Source organism: Mus pahari, chromosome 2, assembly GCF_900095145.1.
Source record: "Mus pahari chromosome 2, PAHARI_EIJ_v1.1, whole genome shotgun sequence".
Taxonomy (NCBI): domain Eukaryota; kingdom Metazoa; phylum Chordata; class Mammalia; order Rodentia; family Muridae; genus Mus; species Mus pahari.
Genome location: NC_034591.1, coordinates 135,144,839 through 135,170,611, shown reverse-complemented (window position 1 = coordinate 135,170,611; position 25,773 = coordinate 135,144,839). Strand labels below are relative to the sequence as shown.

Genomic DNA, 25,773 nt, shown 5'->3' with positions numbered 1-25,773 from the left:
CACTTGGGAGGGAGAAGAAAACAATCACAATTGTGGAGGGAGGGAGACCTGGGAGGGAAGTGGCCAGGGGTTGGGGGTAGGAGTGAGGGGGAGAAGGGAACCTGATCTGGTATTAGGTGAGGGAAACGAACTGAAGCCCTGAGGGCCAGCTGAAAGAATGGAAACAGAAACCTTTTTAGATAGGAGGTTGGGGAGCCCCTTCAGAATGCACCAGAGACCAAGGAGGTGAGAGATTCTCAGGACTCAAAGGGAGGGACCTTAGATGAAATGCCCCACAGTGGGGATGGGGAACTTATAGAGCCTACCTCCAGCAGGAAGACTGGGCATCAAATGGGGGTTAGGGGCATCCCACAGTTAAAACTCTGACCCATAATTCTTCCTGAAGGAACTACAGGGATGGAAATGGAGAGGAGCCTGAGAAAAAGAAGGTCCAGTGACAGGCCCAGAGTGGGATGCAGCTCAAGGGGAGGTCCCAAGGCCTGACACTATTACTGAGGCTATGGAGCGCTCACAAAACAGAACCTAGCATGATCACACTCCAGAAGACCCAGTAAACAGCTGAAAGAGTCAGATGCAGATATTTGCACCCAATCAATGGACAAAAGCAGCTGACCCCTGTGGTTGAATTAGGGACAGGGTAAAAGAAGCTGAGGAAAAGGGCGATCCTGTAGGAGGACCAGCAGTTTCAATCTGGACCCCCGAGATCTCTCAAACACTGGACCACCAAACCGGCAGATACATCAGCTGATATGAAGCCCCCAACACACATACAGCAGAGGACTGCTGGGTCTGTGTTCATTCAGAGATGAAGCACCTAACCCTCAAGAGACTGGCGAGTCTAGAGGAGTTTAGAGGGTGGGGAGTGAGGGGGGAGAGGACATCCTCATGGAAACAGGAGGGTGAGGAGGAGGTATGGGATGTAGAATGTTTGAATTGTGGACTGGGGGCAGAGGGAGGAATAAAGTCCAGATCATAAAAAAGTAAATAATAATTTTTTTTAAAGAACATCTTGAAAGGGGGGGAGAATATAATAAATAGGCTGGGCATGGTTGGGCACACCTCTCATCCCAGTACTCAGGAGAGAGAAGCAGGCAGATCTCTTTGAGTTCAAGGCCAACCTGGCCTACAAATCAAATCTAGGACAGCCAGTTCTTATTACACAGAGAAAATCCATCTACACACACACACACACACAGGCTTTGAAGCTGATTTCAGTGAAAACTTTGTAAGCACCTTTAGTATAACTTTATTGTTTCTTTCAAATAAATGTTTTATGTAACAATGAATTTTCTTTAAACTTGCCTTACTTAAAGAATAAGTAGCTATATTTCACAAAAGAAGGAAAGTTAATAACTTTTTCTAAATTAATTGTTAAGCAAATATCTCTGCATATCAATAAAATGATACTTTCATTAATTCCAGAATTGAGCTCATGAACTTTTAGACAATGTAGTTTAGTCATGGAATACAGATTACTACTGCTATGTGTGATAACTGCTCCACAGAGTTGATGGTGGGGAGCCTCAGAGTAGAGATGCTGGAATCACTAGGAAGTTAGCTCAGCAGGCAAGAATGTCTGTAGAATTAGAGGCTGATGTCAAGGTGTATTTATTATGAGTCAGCATTGTTCTTGGTACTTGGAGTTCATGAGTAAACAAAGACTATGCCTTTGCAGGACCTGTATTCCATCAGTTTAAGCAGAATATGGAAGACTGGCATAAAACTCATCAATTGTAAAGTACACTGCATAAGCATAACACTAAATAAAAGAAAAAATTATAAACAGTTTAGCTATGTGCAAAGCAGAAAATTAACAGTCTTTAAAAGCTCTTGTGAGGCTATGCCAGTGCCTGGTAAACACCGAAATGGATGCTCACAGCCAGCTACTGGATGGAACACAGGGTCCCCAATGGAGGAACTAGAGAAAGTACCCAAGTACCTGAAGGGGGCTGCAACCCTGTAGGTGGAACAACAACAGGAACTAACCAGTACCCCCGGGGTTTGTGTTTCTAGCTGCATATGTAGCAGAAGATGACCTAATCGGCCATCAGTGGGAATAGAGGCTCCTTGGTCTTCCAAACTCTATATGACCTAGCACAAGGCAAGGCCTGGGCCAAGTAGTGGGAGTGGGTGGGTAGGGGAGCAGGGGCGGGGGGGATAGGGAACTTTCGGGATAGCATTTGAAATGTAAATAAAGAAAATAATAATTAAAAAAAATACAAAAATAAATAAATAAATAAATAAATAAATAAATAAATAAATAAGCTCTTGGCTTTCAAAATCCATGAGCTGAGATTCTAGAATGAAGATACTTAAAAATTAAGTGTGTCATCACCATTAACAATATCTAAAAAGCATAAGAACCTCAAGTGTCTGTGAGAGAAAGATGGGTTAGTGGTGGATACATGTTATTCAATGTTGACAAAAAAGATGCTGATACATGCTACAGTGTGAATAAATCTTAAAAAACATTCTGCTAAGTGAAATAAACCAGTTACAAAAGATAATTACTGAATGATTTCCATTTTCATAAAATACCCAGAGGAGCCAAATTTACTAAGAAAGTAGAATGGTAGTTAACCAGGAGCTGGGGCAGGGAATTAGTGAAGTATTATTCAGTGGGTAGTTTTCACTTTTTCAAGATTACGAGTCCTGGTAGAGATTAGTTGCACAATTGTATGGATGCATTCAGTACCACTGAACCTCTGACAACAGTTAAGATGTTTCTAAGTGGGACTGGAGAGGTGACTCAGTGGTTAAGAATGTATACTACACCTGCAGAGGACTGTTTTCACAACTGCTTGTAACTCTAGCTCCCAGGGATTCAACATTCTGTTGAACTCATGTGCATATACCCACATAAAGACACATAAGTATACACATAATTAAAAATAAATCATTAAAAGAGGTGTTATAAACATTTTATTACAATTTAAAAATTATGTGTTAACTAATTGCTAGAGAAAAAAATAAGATAAGCCATAATGTGCCATACTTGGGAAAGCTGACCTTGAATGTATGAAAGAATTGAAGGTTATTTATAAAATATCTTTCTTCATCATCCAGGTGATGTAAGTGCTCAAAGGAGATGCTGACAAGGAAGGAAGTAGCAGGCAGTGGAGGCGTAGACCCTGGCAGGGACTGACTAGGCATGCTGCAGGTAGAGAGGGTTCTACAACCACTAAAGAGAGGGGCACTGAAAGTCTGCAAGAAAGATATGGGCTGAAAAGCCAGAGGTGATCCTGAATATGCGTGTGCTAGGTATGCCATGTGCTGAGAGACCCAAGAAATTGGCTTTGGAGAATCAGGATATTATATAATGATGGGAAAGTTGGAGATGGAACTTTAAGAATAAAGGGGACACCAAATAAATGGGTAGTGGTGGTTCAGAAATAGCTGTGCATTCAGTAAAAAATTAAAAGAAAAGAGCTATGCTCAGTATTGGCCATATGATGCAAAGTACAATTGGTTTATGCAGGTACTGTCAGCCAGGGGACCCAGGAGTGGGTGCCTCTATTAACATGATGAGGAAACAGGAAGGTGAGGGAAATACTGAGTTAGTGCTGACATTTTACATCCAGAGTATTTCCTACTGTCATAATAAAAGAACAGAACACATGGTTCAATTTCTGAGAGATCAGGTTTACCCACTGCAGCCCCGTTGTGCCTTTCACAAAGGTTAATCAGGTGTCTTGCATACACTGAGACCTTTGCAGAGAAGGGAGGAAAGTATAGTTGAGTGGACGTCTTCAGGCATGAGATAGAAGAACAAAACAGATATCCCAGAAATTGCCTATAATTTCTGGATAGGTAGTGAGTTAAATAACAAGGGAACAGAATCAAAGTGCATGTAATCCATTAATAAGAGAATGTGGATTTTCTATTTAATATGGGTTGTTGACAATTAAACTATGCCTCTTCATCCATGGTATTAGCATGCTAAAGCCACTGGCCTCCTTCTTTCCTCTGATCTTTTCTCCAAAAGCTTTCAGGATTGTGGAGCATATTGTATATAATTCTGCAGCTATCCAACTTGGAATTCATACTTGGACAAGGAGGGAATGGTAAACATTGTTGGTTATGCTCCTTAATTCATGCCCAGTGTACTTCAGTGTGCTTCTGTGGAACACACACATGCTTAGCACTCTTGCCAAATCTGTTTCAGTCTTGGTTGTTTCCTACTTACTGGTGCTGGAAGGCCAATGTGTTAAAGATTCAGAAATCATCAAAGGATGTTCAGCTTTCTCTGCCTTTGATATTTGCCTCTGGTTTCTGAAATTTGCCTAGAAGGGGGAAAGGAACAGAGGGGAGGTCTTACTATTTCCTGGAGCTCAAATGCCACAGTAGTGCACATCTTGATTCTATTAGACTATGCAGGTCAAAGAGCAAGTTCAGCTGGTGTAGTTTACAGCATCAGGGACAGAGTGACTAGCCACTTTAATGACTTGCCTTTCTGCTGCAACTTACTCAGGAAATAGGGGTTGCTAACCACTGAAATGTTTGTATCCACGGTTGACGGGGTGGGGTGTTTGTTTGTTAACTGAGGAATAGACTCAGAACAAGGAGAGTGACTTGGCAGGAAGTATGCTGACATTTTGTCCTCTGATCCTCTGGGGGTTCTCCCTTGTGTCTTCCTAGTTGCTCTCTTGGGGCTCTCCAGGCAAACAATGAGGCTGCTTGTGCTAGCAGAACTCCATCTAGGGGGCACCTCTAGTCAGGAGCTCTCTGTTGTGGCCAACTTATTACTTCTGTATCTTTTCCTAGAAATGATCACTTCTGACTTTTTAAAAAATCTTTTCTGTGTCTCTGTTTTCATCAGAAAATACTACTTTTATCAAAAAGTATCTTCTTACAAAGAAGAATGTTTTCAATTGACGACAACTAAACCCAGTTTCTTTCACAACTTTTTTGTTTCATTCTGATTTTTTTGCCTCTGAAAACACAACATTTTAAACAAGTTTCAACTTTTTCACAGTGCTGTCTAACAAGCACCTAATAACCAGCTCACTGTGTAATCAGTCCTTCCTGTCAGATGTTCCAGGAGAGCAGCAAGGGTAACCCCACCAAGCTGGTGCTGTGGCTTACACATCCTTGCCTTGTCTTAAACATTTTCAAAGGGTATAACTCAGTGGTGGAACTCAAGGCCCTGAGGTCAGTCTCCATGAGCAAAGAAGAGGGGGTGACTCCACAGTGCTTTCAAGACAGTTCACCCAAAGAGATCCAGTTTGTTCCACACCCAGTATGTATACTAGCAAAAGGACAAGTTTGCAAGAGTCTTTATTCAACAACAGTCAAATGTGAGAAGCCAGGACATTTCTTCTTCCTCCCTAGGACTAATAAAGGGAGAGCTGTGGGGCATAGATTATAAGTGTGACTCTCCATGCTAGGCCTGAGCATAGGGCTTTACCCCACCAGATCTTGCAAGGGACCCAAGTAAAGGCTACCAAGGTTCCAGGTAGTTTTAACTATTGCTAAATACCTGAAAACCTTGGGAATCCATACAGCAGAGGTACTATCTATAGCAAAGCAATAGAGGTGTATTACTGTGCTTCACTATACATCTAAATCATAGCGAGTGTGCAAAGTCTCAGGTTTGGGCTCAAGGGAACTCCGAGGCAGGTTGTCCATGTAAATAAGAGCTTGGTTTATTACAAGAGTTATTAACAAGACAGGCATGGCAAGGGTCCTGAGGAAGCTGAGGAGGCTCACAGGACAAAGTGAGGTTGCCTTCTTACAGGAACGGGAGAGGTTGTATGCCAGGGGGTTGATGGGTCCATAGTAAATGCTTGCAAGTTAGGCAGTCTCTGATTCCCTGGTGGCAATAGGAGAGGATTGTTTCCTGCATTCTGAGGAAAGAATGTGTCACCTTTAGGGTGTGGGGAACATGAGGAAAAGGCACCCATTTGGTTAGTGTGCATCTATTATATTAGGTGTTTAGGAGTTGGGTAACTCAGTAGCTTGGAATGTGGTAGCCTAGAGTCTGTCTGCAGACTCATCTGTCAGGATGAGGAGAGATACCACTCAGGTGTGACTTAGCAGCATCTGGAGTGGATCCCAGTGAAAAGCAAGTGAAGCTCCAGAGCCTTATGCATGTTTTCTTTGGGCATTAATAGTATCCATTACAAATTTATTAAAATTATAACGTAACCAAGAGAACAATACTGTCTCTATCCCTAACTGCCCAAGCATACCATTTATGTAAGAATTGGAACTCGATCAAAATACTTCAACAATGTGGAATAATTTCACCTCATAAGTATGTGTACATGCACACACGCACAGTGTAGAGGCCAGAGACTAGACATTTCTCTCCTTCTACCATAGTCAGTTCTCTCCTTCTACCATCAAGCTCAGGTCGGCAGGCTTGACACCCCATGAGCATTTTTCATAACACAAAACTTAAATCCCTATCATTTTTTAATTTGTATCTAATAAAGATGGTGCCATATAATTATATTGCTTATATTAATTCCTCATTTCCTCTTTGGCTAATACCAACTGTGACTCTTATAATCAGTGCACAGACATGCAGCACCCTCACTGAGAGTGCACGCTTCTCATTCCACATCTTATGTCCTGAAAGGACCCTGATGACAACCAATAGGAAGTGTACAGTACACAGTTGAACCAGCTTGAACTCCTTCAGCTATAAAGGCATTTCACCACTTAAAATACGTGTTTCAGATGACGGGTTGATGCATTTAGACCATCTTGATTGCTTTGGTGCTAATGAGAGCCTGGACGTGTAAGCCACCTGCCATTTTTCTGAGTTCACAGTGTTGAGACAGTAGAAAGTCATACTAGAATCCATGAGGATCTTCTCTTCCAACAGCAAAAACTAGTTAAACGAGTTTTTATTTTCGTATTGTAAGCTGATCTGTGGCTCACATTTGTTAGTATTACTTCTTCAGAGTTTAGTAAATCTACTCTACTCATCCAAAATAAAATCTTAGAATATTTAAATGATAGTCTTCCAGTTTGTGGCTTCACTAAACTTTTCCATATGACTGCAATTGAAGCTCAATTATCTTAACAAAAGTCAGAAGCAAAGTTAAACTTCAGCAGTGCTTTCTCAGATTCAGCATTTCATGGGTCAAAACCTATAGCTAGGGAAGATGGGTTTGTGCCTGTAGACAATTTCTTCACCCAGTTCATTCAGTTTATTTGTGAGTTCCCTTCATGTGCCTCCTTGATCTTTACTTTTTGTACATAGACTAGAATAGTTAGCCAGACTGTGGTAAAGAGTAGGGTGAAAAGTGAGGTCAGAATTAGCACAGTATTAAAGTTTGCACAGAGAAACTGAAAGCTCTCATCATAAAAGCTGACATGTAACGTCAAGCACAGAATAAGTTTATTATATATAAATGATCCCAAAATCCAAGACTATAAAAGCTTCAATGCTTCATTCGGCTGGCTGTTGAGCCTCAGCCCTTTTCACCAGCTCTGGCCTACTTTATTTTAGAAATGTTTTCTTTCTTGACAAACTCTAGCTGCTTCTACCACTTTCCTTGTGTCCCTGATCCAGTTCCTCATTATAAGAAATCCCAATGGGTATCCACTGAACCCCAATATCAGCCTGTAACAAAACCACTGGTAATCTGAGTCATTTAAATTTTTGTTTCAAAGAGTATATAAAGACCATCACCAATAAGTCACACCCCTAAATTTATTTGCATTAATAAGCTCAAACTGATTTACTGATATTCAGCATCCCAGGAACAAATGGCTGTGTTTTTAAGTCCACTTTCTTGAAGTTAGCAAATCAGGACTAAAGACATGGTTCAGCACAGTAGGTAAAGGCATTTGTACCCAAGCCTGGCAACCTGAGTTCAGTTCCCATGATGCAAACAAAGAAAAAGAAAGAAAGAATAATCATCTGCATGTCCCACAAAGGAACGCAATAACAAAGCAAACGTAGCTTGGCAAGGCAGTTCCTTCTGTAAAAATAGTGCAGCAAGACTCAAACCAAGCTAGCAACCACCAGGACAGGAAGTTCCCTTAATTTTTATTCTAACACAGGTAGGAACTGTTTTCTTTTCTCCATTGGCTGAGGTCCAGCCTCACAGTCTTTGCTGTTGGTTAGTTTTAAAGGAATCAGCATGAAGGAAAGAAGTAGGGGTTAAAATTTGCATAAAAGCTAGGGGAGATTTATGGATTATTAGCCCTGGGTGGGCAAATTACCTTTAATAAAAAAAATGGTTTTATACCCAAAACTCCACATGAACAGAGAGAACAGACTCTGCTTTTGAGAGGGTCTCACTGTGTAGCTCTTGCCTGTTTGGGACTTACTATGTAGACCAGGTGGGTCTGGAATTCAGAGATTGGCTTGACTCTGCCCCTCAAATGCTAGGATTATTAAAGACAAGTGTCACCACTCCTGGCCTTATTTTACTTTTTAATTAAAAATAAAAATATAAAATATAAAGAGTTCCTACATAGAGTTGTAGCTAAATTTGAAAAATATAAAAAGTTAGTGACATTTTTGTTTATTTGGTACAGTGTTGTCACATATATGCTTTAACTACTTAATTCCTCCTGCTATGCATCAGACTATGGAACCATCCCTTTAAGACATTGGTCACACTCAGAAACCAGATCCCATCAAAGAAATCAGGCCACACATCACACATACTCCTGCGGAGACAGAGAGAGAGAGTGTGTTCATGCACTTTTTACCCCAGTCCCGACAGAGTTAAGAAGCTGTCCTGTGCTGCGGTTTTTACAGTTCCTAACTGTAAGTTCTACTTAGTACTTGGCTCTTTCATGCTCTTTGTCAAGTGAACAGTGTTGAACTAACTCACGTGGTATGAACTTCCTGCCACCCGTAAAATGGTATAAAACTCAGTTATTTCCCTTTGTTCTCCAGGTTTTTCTTTGTAGAACTACAAAAGAAGTGTTTCAGTGCTCATGTGGTTTTTTTTTTTTTTTTTCTTCCCTTTTCAGGCAAGAAGCTCTTCTGGCTGCTATTAGCGAAAAGGATGCTAACATAGCTCTTCTAGAGCTTTCCTCTTCAAAGAAAAAGACCCAAGAAGAAGTGGCTGCACTGAAACGGGAAAAGGACCGCCTGGTGCAGCAGCTCAAACAGCAGGTATTAGGCGTGCCCAAGGGCAGCAGGGGCAGGCCGGAGAGGCCCGTCCTCTGCCCTCTCAGACATGGCTGCCATCTCAAAGATGGTTTAGCACCCTGGGTTTCATGATAGATACTAAATACAAAGTCTTTTCATAACTAGACACATGACAGGTCTCTGGCTATATCTAAAAAATATTCACAAAATTCTCAATTGGACTAGGAAGGTCTCAAAGTTTTTTAAAAACATTATAAAGTCACACTGGTCAATCTTTTATTCATACTCACACTTGACTACTTTTTATGTTGAACATTTACTTCCTCTGTATTTGCAACTTTTGAGGGTTCATTTTGCTTTCATTTTATTGAGACAAGGTATGCAGGTCTGGTCGACCCAGTACTCACTTTTGGAACCTAGGCTGGCCTTGAATTCATGACAGTCCCCCTGCCTAAACTTACCCAGTGCAGGGATTAGAAGGATGCACTACCATGTCCAGATGTGTCTAAAACATTTTTGTCATAGTTTCTAACAAGAGGACTTAATATTACCAGTAAAATTCTGTTTCACTGGTGGTCAAATTGGAGCATTAATGGACTCAGAACAGATTAGCTCCAAGTGTCAGAAGTCAGTAGAATCTTAGCTTTCCTCTGGCCTACGCTGCCAGATCAGAATCAGCTTCAACTCTATGACTTGCTAAGCCAACTCTCAGACTTCTTAGCACCCCTCTCTCTAGGATCTCTCTTCCCTGGATCACACTCTTTACTGTCAACAGATCTTTCTAGACTTTCATCTGAATTTATTTAACATCACTGACCCAAGTATTATTAAATGCTAACTATATATCAAGACCTCTCCTGAAAACTTGCATTCATTGCAAGATCATTTGTTTTATCCAGCATTCTCGATATTTCATCACAGAAGAGTTTTCAGGTCATCTAGTCTGACATATTTCCTTCCGTTTATACTAAAAATCTGAGCAAGAACATTGTTTTTATTACTGTTTGTTTTTTTTTTTACATCCTCTCAGGTTACTTAGCAAATCTCATTTTCAAATCCTGTAAGTAGTTTGTCTTTGTTTTGTTATTGTAAACAGCTGTCAAGTTCCAGAGCATGCAGTAGAACTACAGACTAAGAGTTTAGGAATAAATGAATGGGTTGGGGATATATAAGCTAAGTGGGTCCGCAGGGCCATAAATAATGCATCCACTCATAGTGAGAAGACTTCATAAGTCACACTATAGCCATGCTTCATTTCCTCAACTCTAAATAAATGTTGTGGAGTGTGAAGATGAATTAGCTTCTTCAGAGACCTGAGATCGTCTTGGGAAGACTAGTACTTAAGTGCAAAGCTGCAGTGTATATGCCCAGAAGTTCCCGGGAGCTAGCTGACTATCAGATCCTAACGCTGTTTGCATCCAGAGCCTATTCTGTCACTGTTAAAGGCTGAGCATTACCTTTCTCCTTACACAGTCTTAATCCTGGTGTCCCTTGGGATTATACCCAGGTGACTGGCACAGGGTCAGGGTGGGGTCTCCACTCTACAGTTGAGCATTTTTCTAGTTTCCTATTGTGTTATATTTTATCTGTTTAACCTTCAATACCACGTTATTTCCTTATCTCCAAGTTCTTACTGTAAAGGGGTATTTGATTTGTTTCTAAGTATTTCTATGCAATTGGAGGAAATACACATCAGTTTACATTAATTAGTTATGTTTTGTTGGGCACACGTGCCACAGTGTGCATTTAGAGACTAGACGACAACTTGCAGGAGTCTCTTCTAGAAAGGGAACTTGGCTTACCAGGCTTCGTAGCAAGTATCTTTACCCGCTGAGCCATATCACCATAGCACAGGCTCCCAAGTAATTCTTCTATGTGGTTCTGACTGTTATGTACTTGCCAGGTTTTAGTCTCCCTGGGAATTACTAGGAGGACACATGACACTTTATTGGCTCCCTTCACTCTTGTTTACTGCTTCATTATATAAAGCCAGTTACTCTGACAGTCACTGATTTAGACCTTGAGATAAGCCGAAACTTTGATTTGGCGCATCTTGGATTCTAGTAGACATTGCAAACATCTACTTATCTGAAAACTAACATTTGTACATACTTTCAAATATCTCCTGAATCCTGCTGGAATGCTGGTTCCCACAGTGACAGTTGCCAGTGCTCTGTCCATATTCCATGTATAAACAAACTATCTGCCCTCAAATGTATACCACTCTCTTGACTCCTTCACTTAAGATAGTTAACTCCCTGCTCATGGGTAGAATGTGTTTTTTTTATTTTGACTTTACACTTTTCTTTCATAGGCTGTGAGGCTTCCTTGGAGCAAACTTTATCATTGTCCTTTTGTCTGTCTTCATAGCAGCTCTCTGTCTAGTATAAGGCTGTGTTGTTCATGGTACAGAAGAGAGTCCTTGCTGAGGTGGTTGCATCCCTTTTGTTAGGAACTGAGGTATGTGGGTGTGGAACACCCCCATTTACTCCAGCTTTGCTTTTGGTATGCATACGTTTATCTTTACTTTCATCAGAGAAAATATAGTTTTAGTATTAGCTCTTTCCTACCCAAGTGCAGATTATTTTACCTGTCTAAAATGTTTGTCCTCTTTCCTATCTTGAAGATTCTACTAAAAGTTGTAAATCTACTGAGATACATAGAGAGAGCTAGATAGATAGCTAGATAGATAGATAGATAGATAGATAGATAGATAGATAGATAGATAGATAGATACATATGATGCCATGTATTTTTGTTTGATTTCTTAAGTTTTAAGAAGAACTTTGTTAAAATTGTTTGGGGGCTTATCAGATGCGCTTGCTTTTTTTTTTTTTTTTTTTTTTTTTAAACTTCTGGGTCTGAGACCTTGACCCTATCCATTGAGGCAACTATTTTTCTTAAGACTCTGATTTATTCCTTAACAATTTCATACATGTATATACTGTATCTTGATCATAATCTACCACAAGATTCCTGTACTGGATAGCTTTGTGTCAACTTGACACAGCTGGAGTTATCACAGAGAATGGAGCTTCAGTTGGGAAAATGCCTCCATGAGATCCAGCTGTAAGGCATTTTCTCAATTAGTGATCAAGGGGGGAGGTTCCCTTGTGGGTGGTGCCATCTCTGGGCTGGTAGTCTTGGGTTCTATAAGAGAGTGGACTGAGCAAGCCAAAGGAAGCAAGCCAGTAAAGAACATCCCTCCATGGCTTCTGCATCAGCTCCTGCTTTCTGACCTGCTTGAGTTCCAGTCCTGCATCCTTTGGTGATCAACAGCAGAATGGAAATGTAAGCGGAATAAACCCTTTCCTCCCCAACTTGCTTCTTGGTCATGATGTTTGTGCAGGAATAGAAACCCTGACTAAGACAATTCCCCTACACACTCTCCTCATAACTTCCCCGATTCCATGGAGTCTACTTGGGATGCTGGCTGTTGTCAGTTTGTTCCTGTGCAGGTCACCTCAGTTTAATGAACCCATGAGTGCGACAGCCATGCCATGTCTGCAACAGCCCTTCACAGCATTCTGCCTCATCGTTGACTCTTACATGCTTTTTGCCTCCTCTCCACAAGCTCCCTGAGCCTTGATGGGATGATGGAGTTGTCACATTTAGGGCTGAGCAGTGAGTGGGCACATACTCCCAGTATTGAGCAGTTAATAGTCTCTGCACTAACTGCTGCCCACTACAGAAGGAGACTTTTCTGGCCAAGGTTTTTAATATGCAACAACTTTTAAGGCCACCAAGTTGCAGCATGATAAATATGTAGATCCTTATGTATCCGATTTACTGTTGGCTTTCTATAGTACATAGAAAGTTCTCTTCTAAACACAAGTAAAACTGTATATGAAAAAAAAAACACTGAAGCTCTAATATGAACCAAACTTTATTTTTTTTCTCAGTTTAGTTCATTTATTTTTAAATATGATTTCATTTAATTCCAGAAGTAATACACATCTCGATACTTTAAATATGTTATAGTGTTTGATCCAGCTATAGTGCTTGATCTAGATGCAATCAAATAGATGTAAGGGACAAAGGAGGGAAAAGTGGCTTTGAGCTTCTCAGCTACTGTCTAGCTGCATTTTCACAGTATGTGTGGAATAGGCAAGATGATGTGGTAGATACCTGCAATGTTTGATATTGTATTGTGTTAGATTCAGCTCCCATAAGCTGATTTTGGAGTTTGACAAGTGGTGATACTTAACTATCAACAGAAACAGCAGCATTTTAACAACTCACACAGCCATTTTTTTTCTTTTTTATCGTGAAGGCAAAACAGAGTCAGAACCTGCAAAGCCTCAAACCCATTTGAACCAAACTTTAAAGTCACTGATTTTTAATTAATTTTATTTCTCTACAATAAAAAAATTAATAATGTTGGATGAAAAATATTTCTAGCCAGCCAAGAAAATGGAGCTTTCTGTAAACTATTTACAGGTTTAAAGCCTTTCATTATGAATTAAATTTGGAATGGGAGTCTTTTGCCAATAAAAATAATGGAGAATAAGCTTTTAAAGCTTCATACATAATGTAGACTCATGACTTACCCTCATTCTTTGTTGTTGTTTCAGAAATGATGACAAGAAAAGTCTTTCCCAGTATTTTTGATCCACTGATTGTCAATCAACAGACAAGGAGTCTGTGGATTTAGAAAACCAATTTAATTCAAAATTTAAAAACCAGCATGTATTTGTATATATAAATTTTTTCTTGTCATTTTTTCCTAAACAATATCAGTTATTTATATGGACATAAAGTATATATGAGACTATGCATAGGTTATATACATATACTATAAAATTTTTATATAAAGGACTTAGATGTCCTTACACTTTGGTGTTCATGGAGGAGGAAGTCGTAGAGATTAGAACCAGTCTCCACTGATACCAAAGAACAGTTATACACCACAGAGAACAATTTTTTAAAATTTATGGATGAAAAGAATATATTTCATGGTGTGTTGGTCTCATTTTCCACTTTCAGTGTTATTTTAATACACACACACACAAACACACACATGTATGAATAATTTTATTTTCATTTTCACTTGTGTACCAAGAGAGGCCATGTTCTTGTAATTTCTTTCACATTTGCTGGAAGTAGTGAGAAGAAACAGAGCCACTGTGTCAGTGTTGTGATTGGTGACTCCTTAACAAGGACATTCAGTTCATTTAAGTAAATTCCTGTATTTTGAACATGACTGCAGGTGATGCTGTTGCTGAAGTTCTTGAATAGGGTGAGGTATATCTCCATATATCGCTGTGGGGATTTCTTGTAAATAAATATTTAAAAGAATAGGCTAATAGAATAAGTCCCTTGGCAGCCTCCTTTAAGGAGCCTGTGTTTCACTAATATGGGTTTTCACCAATGCTCTCCTTTCCAGCTTGAGTAGATATGCCTACTGCCCAGTTCCAAAGTTACTCCTAGATCTTCAGTTTCTGTTACCATATACCATTGTACCAGTTACCAGCATCAATTACTCACCTTCTACTCTATAAAAATCCCCCCAACTTCACACAGTTATTATTTCAAAAATTCAAAATTATTTCAAAAGTTATTTCATTTAAGTTACAGTCAGGCTGATGGCCAGGTTTATATCCTTTGCTTACTGGAGATCCTGTGACTTCTTCCTTCTTCCTCTTCTGATCCCAGAAACATCTAACATTTTCTCTGACCAACTTCGATCTAAGTGCTGACATGGAAAAAAAGAAATCTGAACTTTTTTAATTATTATTTTATGTGTATGAATGTTTTGTCTACATGTATATTTGTGTACTACTTGTGTACCTAGTGCTTGGAGACCAAAGAAAGTGAGCTAGAGTTACAGATGTGAAGGGAATAATATAATGTTCTCAGGATAGAAGTCAAATAGTTCTCTCCTTCCACTGTGTGGTTACTGAGGATCAAACTCAAGTCATCAGACTTTGTAGCAAGCACTGTAATACACTCAGCTAATCCTCCTGCTTCCACCTTTCACAGCACTAGGATTATAGCACATGCCACAACACCCCATTTTAAGACCTGATTTTCTATTGAAGGTTAGTGACTGTAAGCCACATAGAGAACCAGTACGACAACATATCAGTGGTCACATAAGTGAACTATGTAATTAGTGAGGGAAATTTGAAAACAGAGTCAACAAGATTTTGTGATTCCATTTCCAATATACATGGGAAATAAGGAGCCAAGAGTAGCTGAAAATCTTAGATTGAACAGCTTGAAGAATAATGATTTTTTTTTTAGTAGATGAAAAGTGAGACCTGAGGAAGCAAGGGGCTCACAGTATTCTTCCTGGCAACAAAGTTGGCATCATACCCTGATGTAAGTATCACCACAGAGGAGAAACATAGGAGAAGGTAGAAGGTAGACCACATAGTCTCATTTGGAGACTTAACTGTGGCTGTCACTTACCTCTCTGTCAAAGCATGGTTATTTTAACAGTCATTCATTTGATGCCCCTCAGGACTCTCTGAAGAAGTTGATACATATTTTAGTCTAGTAAACAGAGCATACAATATCTCATAGTTTACTAGTAAGAATAAGAGATTTCAACTTTTTCCTGCAACACCAGGCTTATTTCTATTCTTTTTCTATTACGTCTTGTTTCTTGGCTTGAGTATTTTTCTGTGAAATAGTTTCTGCAATGGCTTATTTACCATGTGACTCTTAGAAGAAAAGGCTAACAGAATAAATACTGAACTTCTTTTTCTCACAAGTATGTAGGTATGCATTTATGATTTTAAATAAAGTTGCTTCCTTCCTTTACTTTTTCCTTCCTTCCTTTTCTATCTTCAAAGCAGTGTTATTCTTTCTGCTGCTGGAACTAGATTTCATCTATCCTGTGACAGGGTTGAAGAGAGAAGACATCTGGTATAAAATCCTTTCCATGACAGTGGAATGCTTATCCCCTTGCCTTCTTATCTTACCTCAAGAAACACAGCACACAAGAGCTGCTCCTGAGGAGTCAAGTGTGTGCTGCTTTGCATCTCCATGTCTGTGAGAGGCCACCCTGACTGTGCAAGAAACGGGCTCGCATCAGATTTCTAATAGACCTTGATCATACTCATGTATTTTAGGAATGAAGAAGTAAATGCTGTATCTTCTGTCACATGGGTCAAGTGTATGATCCTTGCTCTTTCTACTCAGGTCAGCTTCTTGTGCTTATATACTCATCCTCAAAGCACTTGAAATGCTATTCTGCCTTAGAAGTGGATTAGTGTATGCTTTATTCAGATTGCTTTTAATTTTAAACATGTCCTAGATCAGGTACAAAAGCTTGGCTCCTGTTTGCCAGGAATCAGCCTCATCTTGGAAAAGGGTTCTGAAGAATGAGTCTCTGGGGGTAGAGAAAAGAACAGCTCCGAGTCAAATCGTGGATTACAAGCTGATGTTCTGCTTGAGGCAGCATTCCAAAAAAAAACTCTCTCAAGACAGCTCTATCTTACAATTCTAAAGAACTCTCTGGATATCTCATCTCTTGCAGATCAAAAGTCCAGCCTTTTATTTACATATCAACTCAGTCATCCACCAGGTTCCCTTTTTGAATCAGCATCCCCTGAACCCAGCCCCCTGATTCTTAAAAAAAGACAGCAAGCACATTTTTTTAACACTACAAATGAATTCACAGATCTGACTGCCTTTGTAAGCACAGACAATGAGCTAGCTGGGTGGGATCCTATCCTCAGATTACCATTTCCAACATGCCTATTCCCAAACTAGCTCTGTCCCAGGCTGATCTTGAACTCAGGAATGTGCCTGCCTTTTATCTGCCTGCCTTTGTGTTTTTCTGACAAGCTGACTCATAATGTAGCTGCCTCTGTTATTTTAGGTCTTTGAAGCTCCTTAACACAATTCATATTGTATCCTTATATTTTGCATACTTGAGAAATTATATTCTCTTAAACTCATGCTTTCAGAGTTCTTTCCCACAGCCTTAAGGGTTATCCTGAAGGCCAGCCACACCCTTGCCTCCTGGTCTTGTGCCATCTCTGATGATCATGGAATCATTTACCTTGGCAGAGAGGACCTTCCTTGAAGGAGGAACATGAAAATCTGCACATTACTATACAAACAAGCCTTATGCCACAGCAACCATCAAAACTTGTGGAGGCGCATGCTCAGCTGGCTTTGTTCCAGGGGCAGGAACCATATTATGTTGAACCTTACATGGCCAAACATGTTCTGGGAATCTAATACTTGCCCATATTCACAGTAAAATCAACACAGACATTCATTAGCACACTGTGGTATCCAGATGCTTTGGTCATTCTTTAGGTGTGACTGTGTTGTTGTTTCTTGTCCTTCCTTGTCTTCTGAGAGCTGCCTTGCAAGCTTGCTAGTCATTATCCTAGTATGTTCAAGCGAAGTATCTTTTTTTTTCCTTTACATTTATTTATTTTAAACTCCAGATTTTATTCGCCTCCCGGTCTACTGCCAAACCATATCCCATACCTCCTCCCTGCACCCCTGTCTCCACAAGGATGTCCCCACTGCCCACCTCCCACCCCACCAGACCTCTAAACTCTCTGGGAAGATTAGGTGCATCTTCTCTGACTAAACCCAAACCCAGCAGTCCTCTGCTATATGTGTGCTGGGGGCTTCATATCAGCTGGTGTATGCTGCCTGGTTGGTGTTGCAGTATCTGAGAGATCTCACAGGTCCAGGTTAATTGAGATTGCTGGTCCTCCTACAGGGTCACCCTTCTCCTTAGCTCCTTCCAGCTTTCCCCTAATTCAACCACAGTGGTCAGCGGCATCTGTCCATTGATTGGGTGCAAATATTTGCCTCTGACTCTTTCAGCTGCTTGTTCGGTCTTTCGGAGAGCAGTCATGATAGGTCAGTTTTTGTGAGCATTCTATAGCCTCTATAATAGTGTCAGGTCTTGGGGCCTCCCCTTGAACTGGTTCCCACTTTGGGCCTGTCTCTGAACTTTCTTTTCCTCAGGCTCCTCTCCATTTCCATCCATGCACTTCTTTCAGACAGAAATAATTATGGGTCAGAGTTATGACTGTGGGATGGCAACCCCATCCCTCACTTGATGCCCTGTCTTTCTGCTGGAGGTGGGCTCTATAAGTTCCCTCTCCCCAATGTACATCATTTCATCTAAGGTCCCTCTCTTTGAGTCCTGAGAGTCTCTCACCTCCCAGGTCTCTGGTACATTCTGGAGGGTCCCCCCAACCTCCTACCTCCCGAGGTTGTCTGTTTCCATTCTTTTTGCTGGCCCTCAGTGATTTCATTCATTTTTTCCCCCACCTAATACCCAATCATGTTCCCCTCCCATATCTCCTTTCCTTCCCAGCCTCCCCACCCCCATGGTTGCATTCTTCAACTATAATTCATAAATAACAAAAGAATGGAAACCTAAGCTAGGGCTTCAACAGTCAGCATCAATGGAGTGCTTGCTCTGCCTTGCTGTGCATTCCTATCTGCTCATTTGGCAAAATGGATGGGCACGCCCCTTAGCCACCTTTAGAAGAAGACTAACTTAAGACTTAAAAAACTCTCACCTCTCAATCTTTTCAGCACTTGTGGTAAGATTTCAATATGTGAACTTCGAGCAGGAACAAACATTCCGACTATGTGAGAGGTCATCAGAAGGCATTCTAGAAAACAAAAATTTAGTATCTCAGTTTGTTGATATATATTCTCTTTCTTCCATACACTAGAAGGACAAACTGACAAATATACATGTGTTAGATTAAAATATAGAGAACCTGAGTGTTCAACAATACAGGTTAAGCAATCCATTCTATACAACCAGAAAAAATTAGGAGTGAGACCATGAAAATTAATGTTTATTATTATCAGACTAATAATCCTAAAAAGTTATTAGGTACTGAATTTAAGCTATGCACCTTTCTAAACGCTTTTATTCTGTTAGCTTAATTAACCAACCCGTACTATACAGTCTTTTAGTCAAGGTCCATGATCTACCCCCATTTTAAAGATAAGGAAATTGAGGTTCAGAATTTAGCTCATAACATGCCTAAGGATAGATAACTAGTATATGGAAGTAGAATTTAAACTAAGCCAATTTGACCCTGAAGTTCTTGCCCCTAGGCGTCATTCACTGGATCTCGCTATAACTTTTTTCTTTTTCTTTTTTCTTTTTTTGGGGGGGTGGGGAATAATAAAAATGCTTTTACTTCACCATGAAATGTGTTGGAGATAAGCAGTCAAATTTTGACAAAGCCAAATGGCTGGAAAAATGGAACAGTGTTTCCTCCTAGAGATTAACAGTACCCTGCAGGGTAGAGTGGAGTTTAAAGTACCATGTATATAGAAATAGGAACCAGGTGAGGGTGAATCAAAGGAGTGTTCCCTCTTATGAGTTCACTACCAGGAGGAGGCAGAATGGAGTACTTGGTACATTTGTTACTGCTCACTGCTGTGTAACAGACCATGGCCAATAGCAGTTTATGGAGGAAGTTTATTTTGATCTACATTCCAGAGGGATAAGAGCCCATTATGTTGGGGAAGCATGGCAGCAGGAACAGGAAGCTGACAGATCATTTTTGTTACCTTAAACAAAGAGCAGAGAGTTAACTGGAAGTAGGCAGTGCCCACCCTAGCAAGGCTGTGCCTACTAAACTTCCCCCAACAGGACCTCAAGTTGGAGACCAAGTGTTCAAATACCTCAGCCTATGGAGGACATCTCATTTAAACCACTGTCTTAGTCAGGGTTTCTATTCCTGCACAAACATCATGACCAAGAAGCAAGTTGAGGAGGAAAGGGTTTATTCAGCTTACACTTCCATACTGCTGTTCATCACCAAGGAAGTCAGGACTGGAACTCAAGCAGGTCAGAAAGCAGGAGCTGATGCAGAAGCCATGGAGGGATGTTCTTTACTGGCTTGCTTCCCCTGGCTTGCTCAGCCTGCTCTCTTATAGAATCCAATACTACCAGCCCAGAGATGGTCACACCCACAAGGGGCCTCTCCCCCTTGATCACTAATTGAGAAAATACCCCACAGCTGGATCTCATGGAGGAATTTCCCCCAAGTAAAGATCCTTTCTCTGTGATAACTCCAGCTGTGTCAAGTTCACACAAAACTAGCCAGTACAACCACTTAAAATGCCTTAGTAGGAAATGCCTTGATAGTGATTGTCACTCATAAGAGGAGTCACGGGGGATCTTTCTTTAACTTTATTCTTCAGATTGTGTTCATGGTAAATACTTAAAAACCATAAGTATAAACAAGACTTTTGATGCTTTAAAACTTTATTTGAACAATATTTTATTGTGAACCATATATTACTTTTGTATATTCTGACTCAAATAAGTGATTATAAGATGGTTGTGAGGCACTCATTTGCCAGTTGCCTACAGTCAGGCCGCCTTTGTAGTGAAGATAGAGTATCAAAAATGTTTGGAACATTTGCTTATTTTTGAAACCTAAATGATAAACCTAAATTACTTATTAGTTGCTGTTAAATTTTATACATTTATCTTCTGTAGTAAGTTATACACATTTTAATTCTCTAAGATTTTTCTAGATGATCTGTTATTTAATTTATAATAACTTCTTTCCAAATACAGTATTTAAAATATATATTTTATATTTTTTAAATATATAAAATCTACCCAAAACTGAATGAGCTGTTTAATAAGTAATTTCTTAGAGAACATGGAAATGACTCCTACCTAAATATAAACTAAAATATTAAAGTTACAGAATATCATTTATAGTACAACCTAGTCTTAATTATCAATATAAAAAATGTAGTATATAAAGGGCTTGCTTTGAGACTGTTTTAGCTCAAGTAACCACATCAAATACCATAGAGTAGGTGGCTAAAATAGTAGTTTATCTGTTTGCTCACAGGATAGAGGTCTGGAGGTCCAAGGTAAGGTCTCTGCTGATTCCTTTCCTGATGAGAGCACTCCTCACCAGGGCTATCTTCTCTGTGTTCACATGGAGAAGATCTTTGACTCATTTGCTCTGGGAACACAGCTACAGCCACAAGGTAGGAGTCAACCCTTTGACTTCACTGAGTCTGAATTCATTCCTAAAGACCTTGTCTCTAGAAGCAGTGACATTGGGATTAGAGCTTCAGTATTTGAATTGCTTTGACTAAACCCTTGGCAGTATCATCCCAAAGGCTGTGTTTAGTTGATTTTATTTTGGAAGGGACTATTTTCATGCTCATGAGCGTCTTTAAGGTTCTTGTTACTCTACTACATATCATGGGGATCTTATCTCACTTTAAACTATGAATTTCTTTTTAGACACAAAATCGAATGAAATTAATGGCTGACAACTATGATGATGACCACTTGAGATCCTCCCGTCCCAATCAGACGAACCATAAGCCCTCCCCAGACCAGGTAAGACCGTGCTTGAGTGTTTCATCTCTTTAGAAGGGACACTTAACATCCACATATGTTGTAGTAACATATTGCAAATTCTGGGCTAGAAACTAGAAGAATCTTAGCTTTTCCTCAAATAATTTCAATATAAGAAATTCATGGTTCTGAGCATCTTAAAAGTAATTGCCTTGAGATGAGAAAAAAACTGAGTGAGTCCTACTTTTCTTATTAAAGAATTGGTTCCTTTTTTTAGGAAAACAAGACTCTGCTCAAGTGCAGGCATGGCTCAGAGGAGAAATTAATTCTTGTTGAATTGCAAAGTATTTAGTCTCTGTACATCGTCCGTTAAAGGTATATAGCTGCAGGCTGGGATTTCCCTCAGTGGCCAGTAGCTTATCTAGTATGTTCAAGACTCTTAATTTGAATCTCCAGGACCACAAAAAAATTAAATTTTTTTGAGTAGTTTGATAAATGAAATTTAATTTCTTCCCTTCATTTCCTCGTATACCCTTCCAGCATGACATTCTCAAGAGATACTGCTTTCAGCTTGCTACTAATGCAAAAGAGACAGTCATGACACTGAAGAGAATTATACTCAATTGCACATTTTGAAAGGAGAAAAAAAAAGCCCTCCCAATGTATTGCATGTGATGAATCCCTATTCATGGGGATTGGGCAGATTATTTCATATCTCTGTGCCCAAAATCAGTTTCAACATCTCTGTCACACCCAGTCCTAAAATGTATGAAAGTGCAAAACTAAGGGGAAAAATAATAGCCAAGTAATTACAACCATATTGCTGCAAAGTCAAGGAAAACTCCCCTGCTAAACATCTCCACCAAGTGACAACTGGGGCATTGTCTTAGAAGAAGCCATAGAAACATATAGATGAAAGTAGCAATTGATAACCAGAATGTTAATCTAAGAGTCAGAAGGAATGGTCCTATAAAATGGCCTTTACTAAGGCATCTGAGACACACCTAGTACCTTAGAGGAAAAACAGAATCAGCCTTATGTCAAATGGAGAGCCATCTGCCTGGTGTCCCCCACCTAGAAACCATTGCTCTGCCTGCTTCCTGCTACTGAATTAAGACTGTCTAGCCTCTACATGAAACATGTCAGATCTTTCTCTTGCAGCAAACTTGGATATGCAGTAGAGGTGATAGGATGTGGGAAAGGCAAACAGAGATGAAGAAAGGCAACAAGCAGATCCTACAGAAAAGCTCTGACTTGAGAATGTTACACCAGCTCTAGGAAAGGAGGAGAGTAGACATGGACCATAAACTCATTACTAATTTGTAGTTTAGAGAGCTAGAACCTAATATACAAACGGCCAAGAACTTCTTTTCTGCTACATTATGTTTGTGTCTTTGTTTTAATACTAACCAACTCTTTTTCATTCCCATGCTGCCCTGGGGCATTGTTCCCTTGTCATCTCTCCCCATAGGATGAGGAGGAGGGTATATGGGCATAGCCAATCAGATGCTCTTAGTTCAGCCATTTTGTTCAGAACGGTGAGAAACAGCTTTCCTTAATTATGGGAATGATTTTTGCTTGTTTTCATGTTTCGTTCTCTGTGCTCACTCCACATCTTCTCTGTACAGTCATGAACTCCCCAGTGTGCTCTCTGCTCCTTTATTTTCACATGACTCTTGTGTGGATTGCTGTGTTTTTGACATAGTGGGGTTTGGATTTTGTGTCTTTTTTTCTTTTTGTGTGTTATTAGTCACATTTATAATTTCTTTCTGTACATTTTTGACAGAACTTCCAGGGCATATAACAAAAATTGATAATTTTATTTATAAATCATCCTATCTCTGATGATTTTACAGTGTCCTGTTTAATAACTCACCACAAATTGATGGGATTGAAGGGTGGACAGACAGATATGTTATTAGCCTATGTTTAAAATATACTTTATGATAATCATGAATATACAGTCTAATTTATATTTGTTTTTAAAAAACTGTGCTGTGAACTATATCTTCTCATGTTCCTACCTGCTTAAAGAGAATACACAAAATTCTGAGGGCCAGTCCCTAGAATCTACCTGGGTTTTTGACATTACTTTTAAAATATCAATTAAAAAAAATTGGAACAAAGGAATAAAGATGAAGGGTTTTTTAGGGAAAAAAAATGTTTTAAATTTCTTTTCTTACCCTGCTGCTATGTTCACCAGCTTCCAGGACACTGTCTAGATTCTCCTTTACAGACCATTTGGCTGGAAGAAATGGTGCAGCTTTGGCTGTATCTTCCTTTGATCTGATGCCCTTGAGGTTTGTCTAAGGAAATCAGTTTCTTGGAAGTGATAATTGTGACTACTAAGCTCCCACGTGCTGGTCCTTGCATCTGCTGGACACACTGCCCATGCTTTTGGTGACCTCACTCCTTTGGAGTCTGCTCGCCCTGAAGTGTCTGTGTCTTGATGTTAAACTGATTTAAAAATGCAAACATATTAACCTCTGAATATTGAACACAGCCAAAAAGGATAAAAGGTAAGTCGTTCAGTGGCCAGGATTCTGTATGACTTTTAGCAGCAGGTGGGAAATGTACAGTAGCAACCAGAAAGCGTGCTGCCCATCAGAAAAAGCTAAAAATCAAAGGACATCTGTGTCCTGGTTGTTCATCTGCACACTGCAGGGGCATGTATTTGTTACCATGAGGCACGTAGGGACCACACAATAGCTATAGTTTAGCAGTCATTTCTAAATGAATGATTCTACCTTCTCCAGGATTTTGGTTGGTTGGTTGGGAGTTTTGGGTTTTTTTTGTTTTTGGTTTTTTTTTTTTTTTTTTTGGTTTGGTTTGGTTTGATTTTTTTGGCAGGACAAGGTAGCTTCTTGGCTTGTGGCAAACAGGAAGAGTACCCCTGCCCTCATATACGTGAATTGTGTTTCACTCACAGCCCTTTTCTAGTCAATGATAAGAAATGCACAAGCCATCTCATGTCCTGGGTCTGGAGTCTACCTTTCCAAGTGTGCTGCTCTGATGGAGCAAGGTCTATACCAGACTTCCTGCTCTCGCACTAACCCTTTCCTACCTGTGTTCTTAGAGGCCCACTGTGCCTGCTGCTGTCGGTGCCTCTCGTGGTGTCATTGCAGCTAGCTGGCTGCTGGAACTGTTGTTTTTACAATACAGTTCTTCATACTTTCTAAACTCTGCCACACACTTTATATGGTAAAACATTTTACCTAATCAAAAAACACTAACAAAGGCTGGGGCTGGGGTATGTGCCTGTAATACCAGCAGTTAGAAATCCGAGGCTGAAAGATTATGAATTCAAGACCATCTTGAGCTACACAGCAAGATTCTGTCTCAAAAACAAAATCAAGAATTGTATGAGCAATCCCTAAAGCACTGCAGAAGTCTTGGCTTCTTTCTTTCCTGTATTTATTTCTTTGTTGTCTCTACAGAGAATGGATTTTTTTCTTAACAAAATTTTGAATTTGAAGTTTATACTTTCCTACCAACTTAAGAACTTAATGTCCTGTCTAAAGCATTTTATAAGCCACCACTCACTGACAAAGATTGAGTCTAAAGTAGAAGCCATAAATAATGAATTGGGAGGAGCTGAAAGTTCTGAGCTGGGCCAGGCTAGGGGTCTGCAGAGCCTGAGGTTCCCTGTGCAGGCTTTTGAGCAGTCTTTGCTGAGTCCTTACACCTGCTGGCTGGTATGCTATCTCCACTTTGAATTCCTCTCTAAGAGACAATGGTATAAGAATTAGAGGCATTGTGACACCACCACTTAACTCTGTGGCCGAGGGCAAGTAAGGTTACCTACCTCTCAGTAGGAGTTTCTTTACCTAGTTGTTTATCAGTGCTTTGTGTTAATGTAGGATGCTGTCAGAAGTTACTTACATCCCTAAACACTATACTTTATGCAATGCTTGCTATTACTATTTTCTTGCTGTCAAGCTCCTTAATTTGGAGCTCTTTCTGAGAAGAGTAAGTTTTAAGTTAGTTACTATTATTACAAATACCATCTAAGTACATTGTGTTTATTTCAGAGGTAAAACTGTAGGACTGGGGAGATTGGAAGTTGTGACTCGGGGCCCTAGGCATTTCTGTGTTCTAGGACAAGTGATTAGTAGCTGTTGTTAAGTGGTAACCAAAATACAATTTTTTTACTGAAAGTTTGATGTCATGTATGTTGAGGAATATTTTCCTTTAGGAAAACAACTTGCAGGCTAGCAAGATTGCTCAGTGGATAAAGATACTTGCTAAACAAGCATGACAACCTAAATTCTATCTCCCTAACCGCACATGTGCCAGAGGGAGAAAACTAACTCCACAGACTTGTCTACTGACATCCATATGTGAACCATGGTATGTCTGAACCGTGTGTGTGTGTGTGTGTGTGTGTGTGTGTGTGTGTGTGTGTGTGTGTGTGTGCATG

General features: G+C 39.9%; 1 protein-coding gene across 12 annotated transcripts in view; it reads left to right on the top strand.

Annotated features, from left to right (window-relative positions):
- Nucleotides 1–25,773, top strand: part of Erc1 (ELKS/RAB6-interacting/CAST family member 1) — a 295,346-nt gene that overhangs the window by 226,614 nt on the left and 42,959 nt on the right. For 7 of the 12 annotated variants that reach the window (XM_029534691.1, XM_029534687.1, XM_029534686.1 and 4 more), the window contains 2 exons: nt 8,944–9,088; nt 21,297–21,395. In XM_029534691.1, the coding sequence (XP_029390551.1) occupies nt 8,944–9,088; nt 21,297–21,395 (244 nt within the window). Of the gene's footprint in view, nt 1–8,943; nt 9,089–21,296; nt 21,396–22,824; nt 22,892–25,773 lie in introns of all 12 variants that reach the window. The other 5 variants (XR_003843179.1, XR_003843178.1, XM_029534697.1 and 2 more) reach the window with 1 other exon arrangement.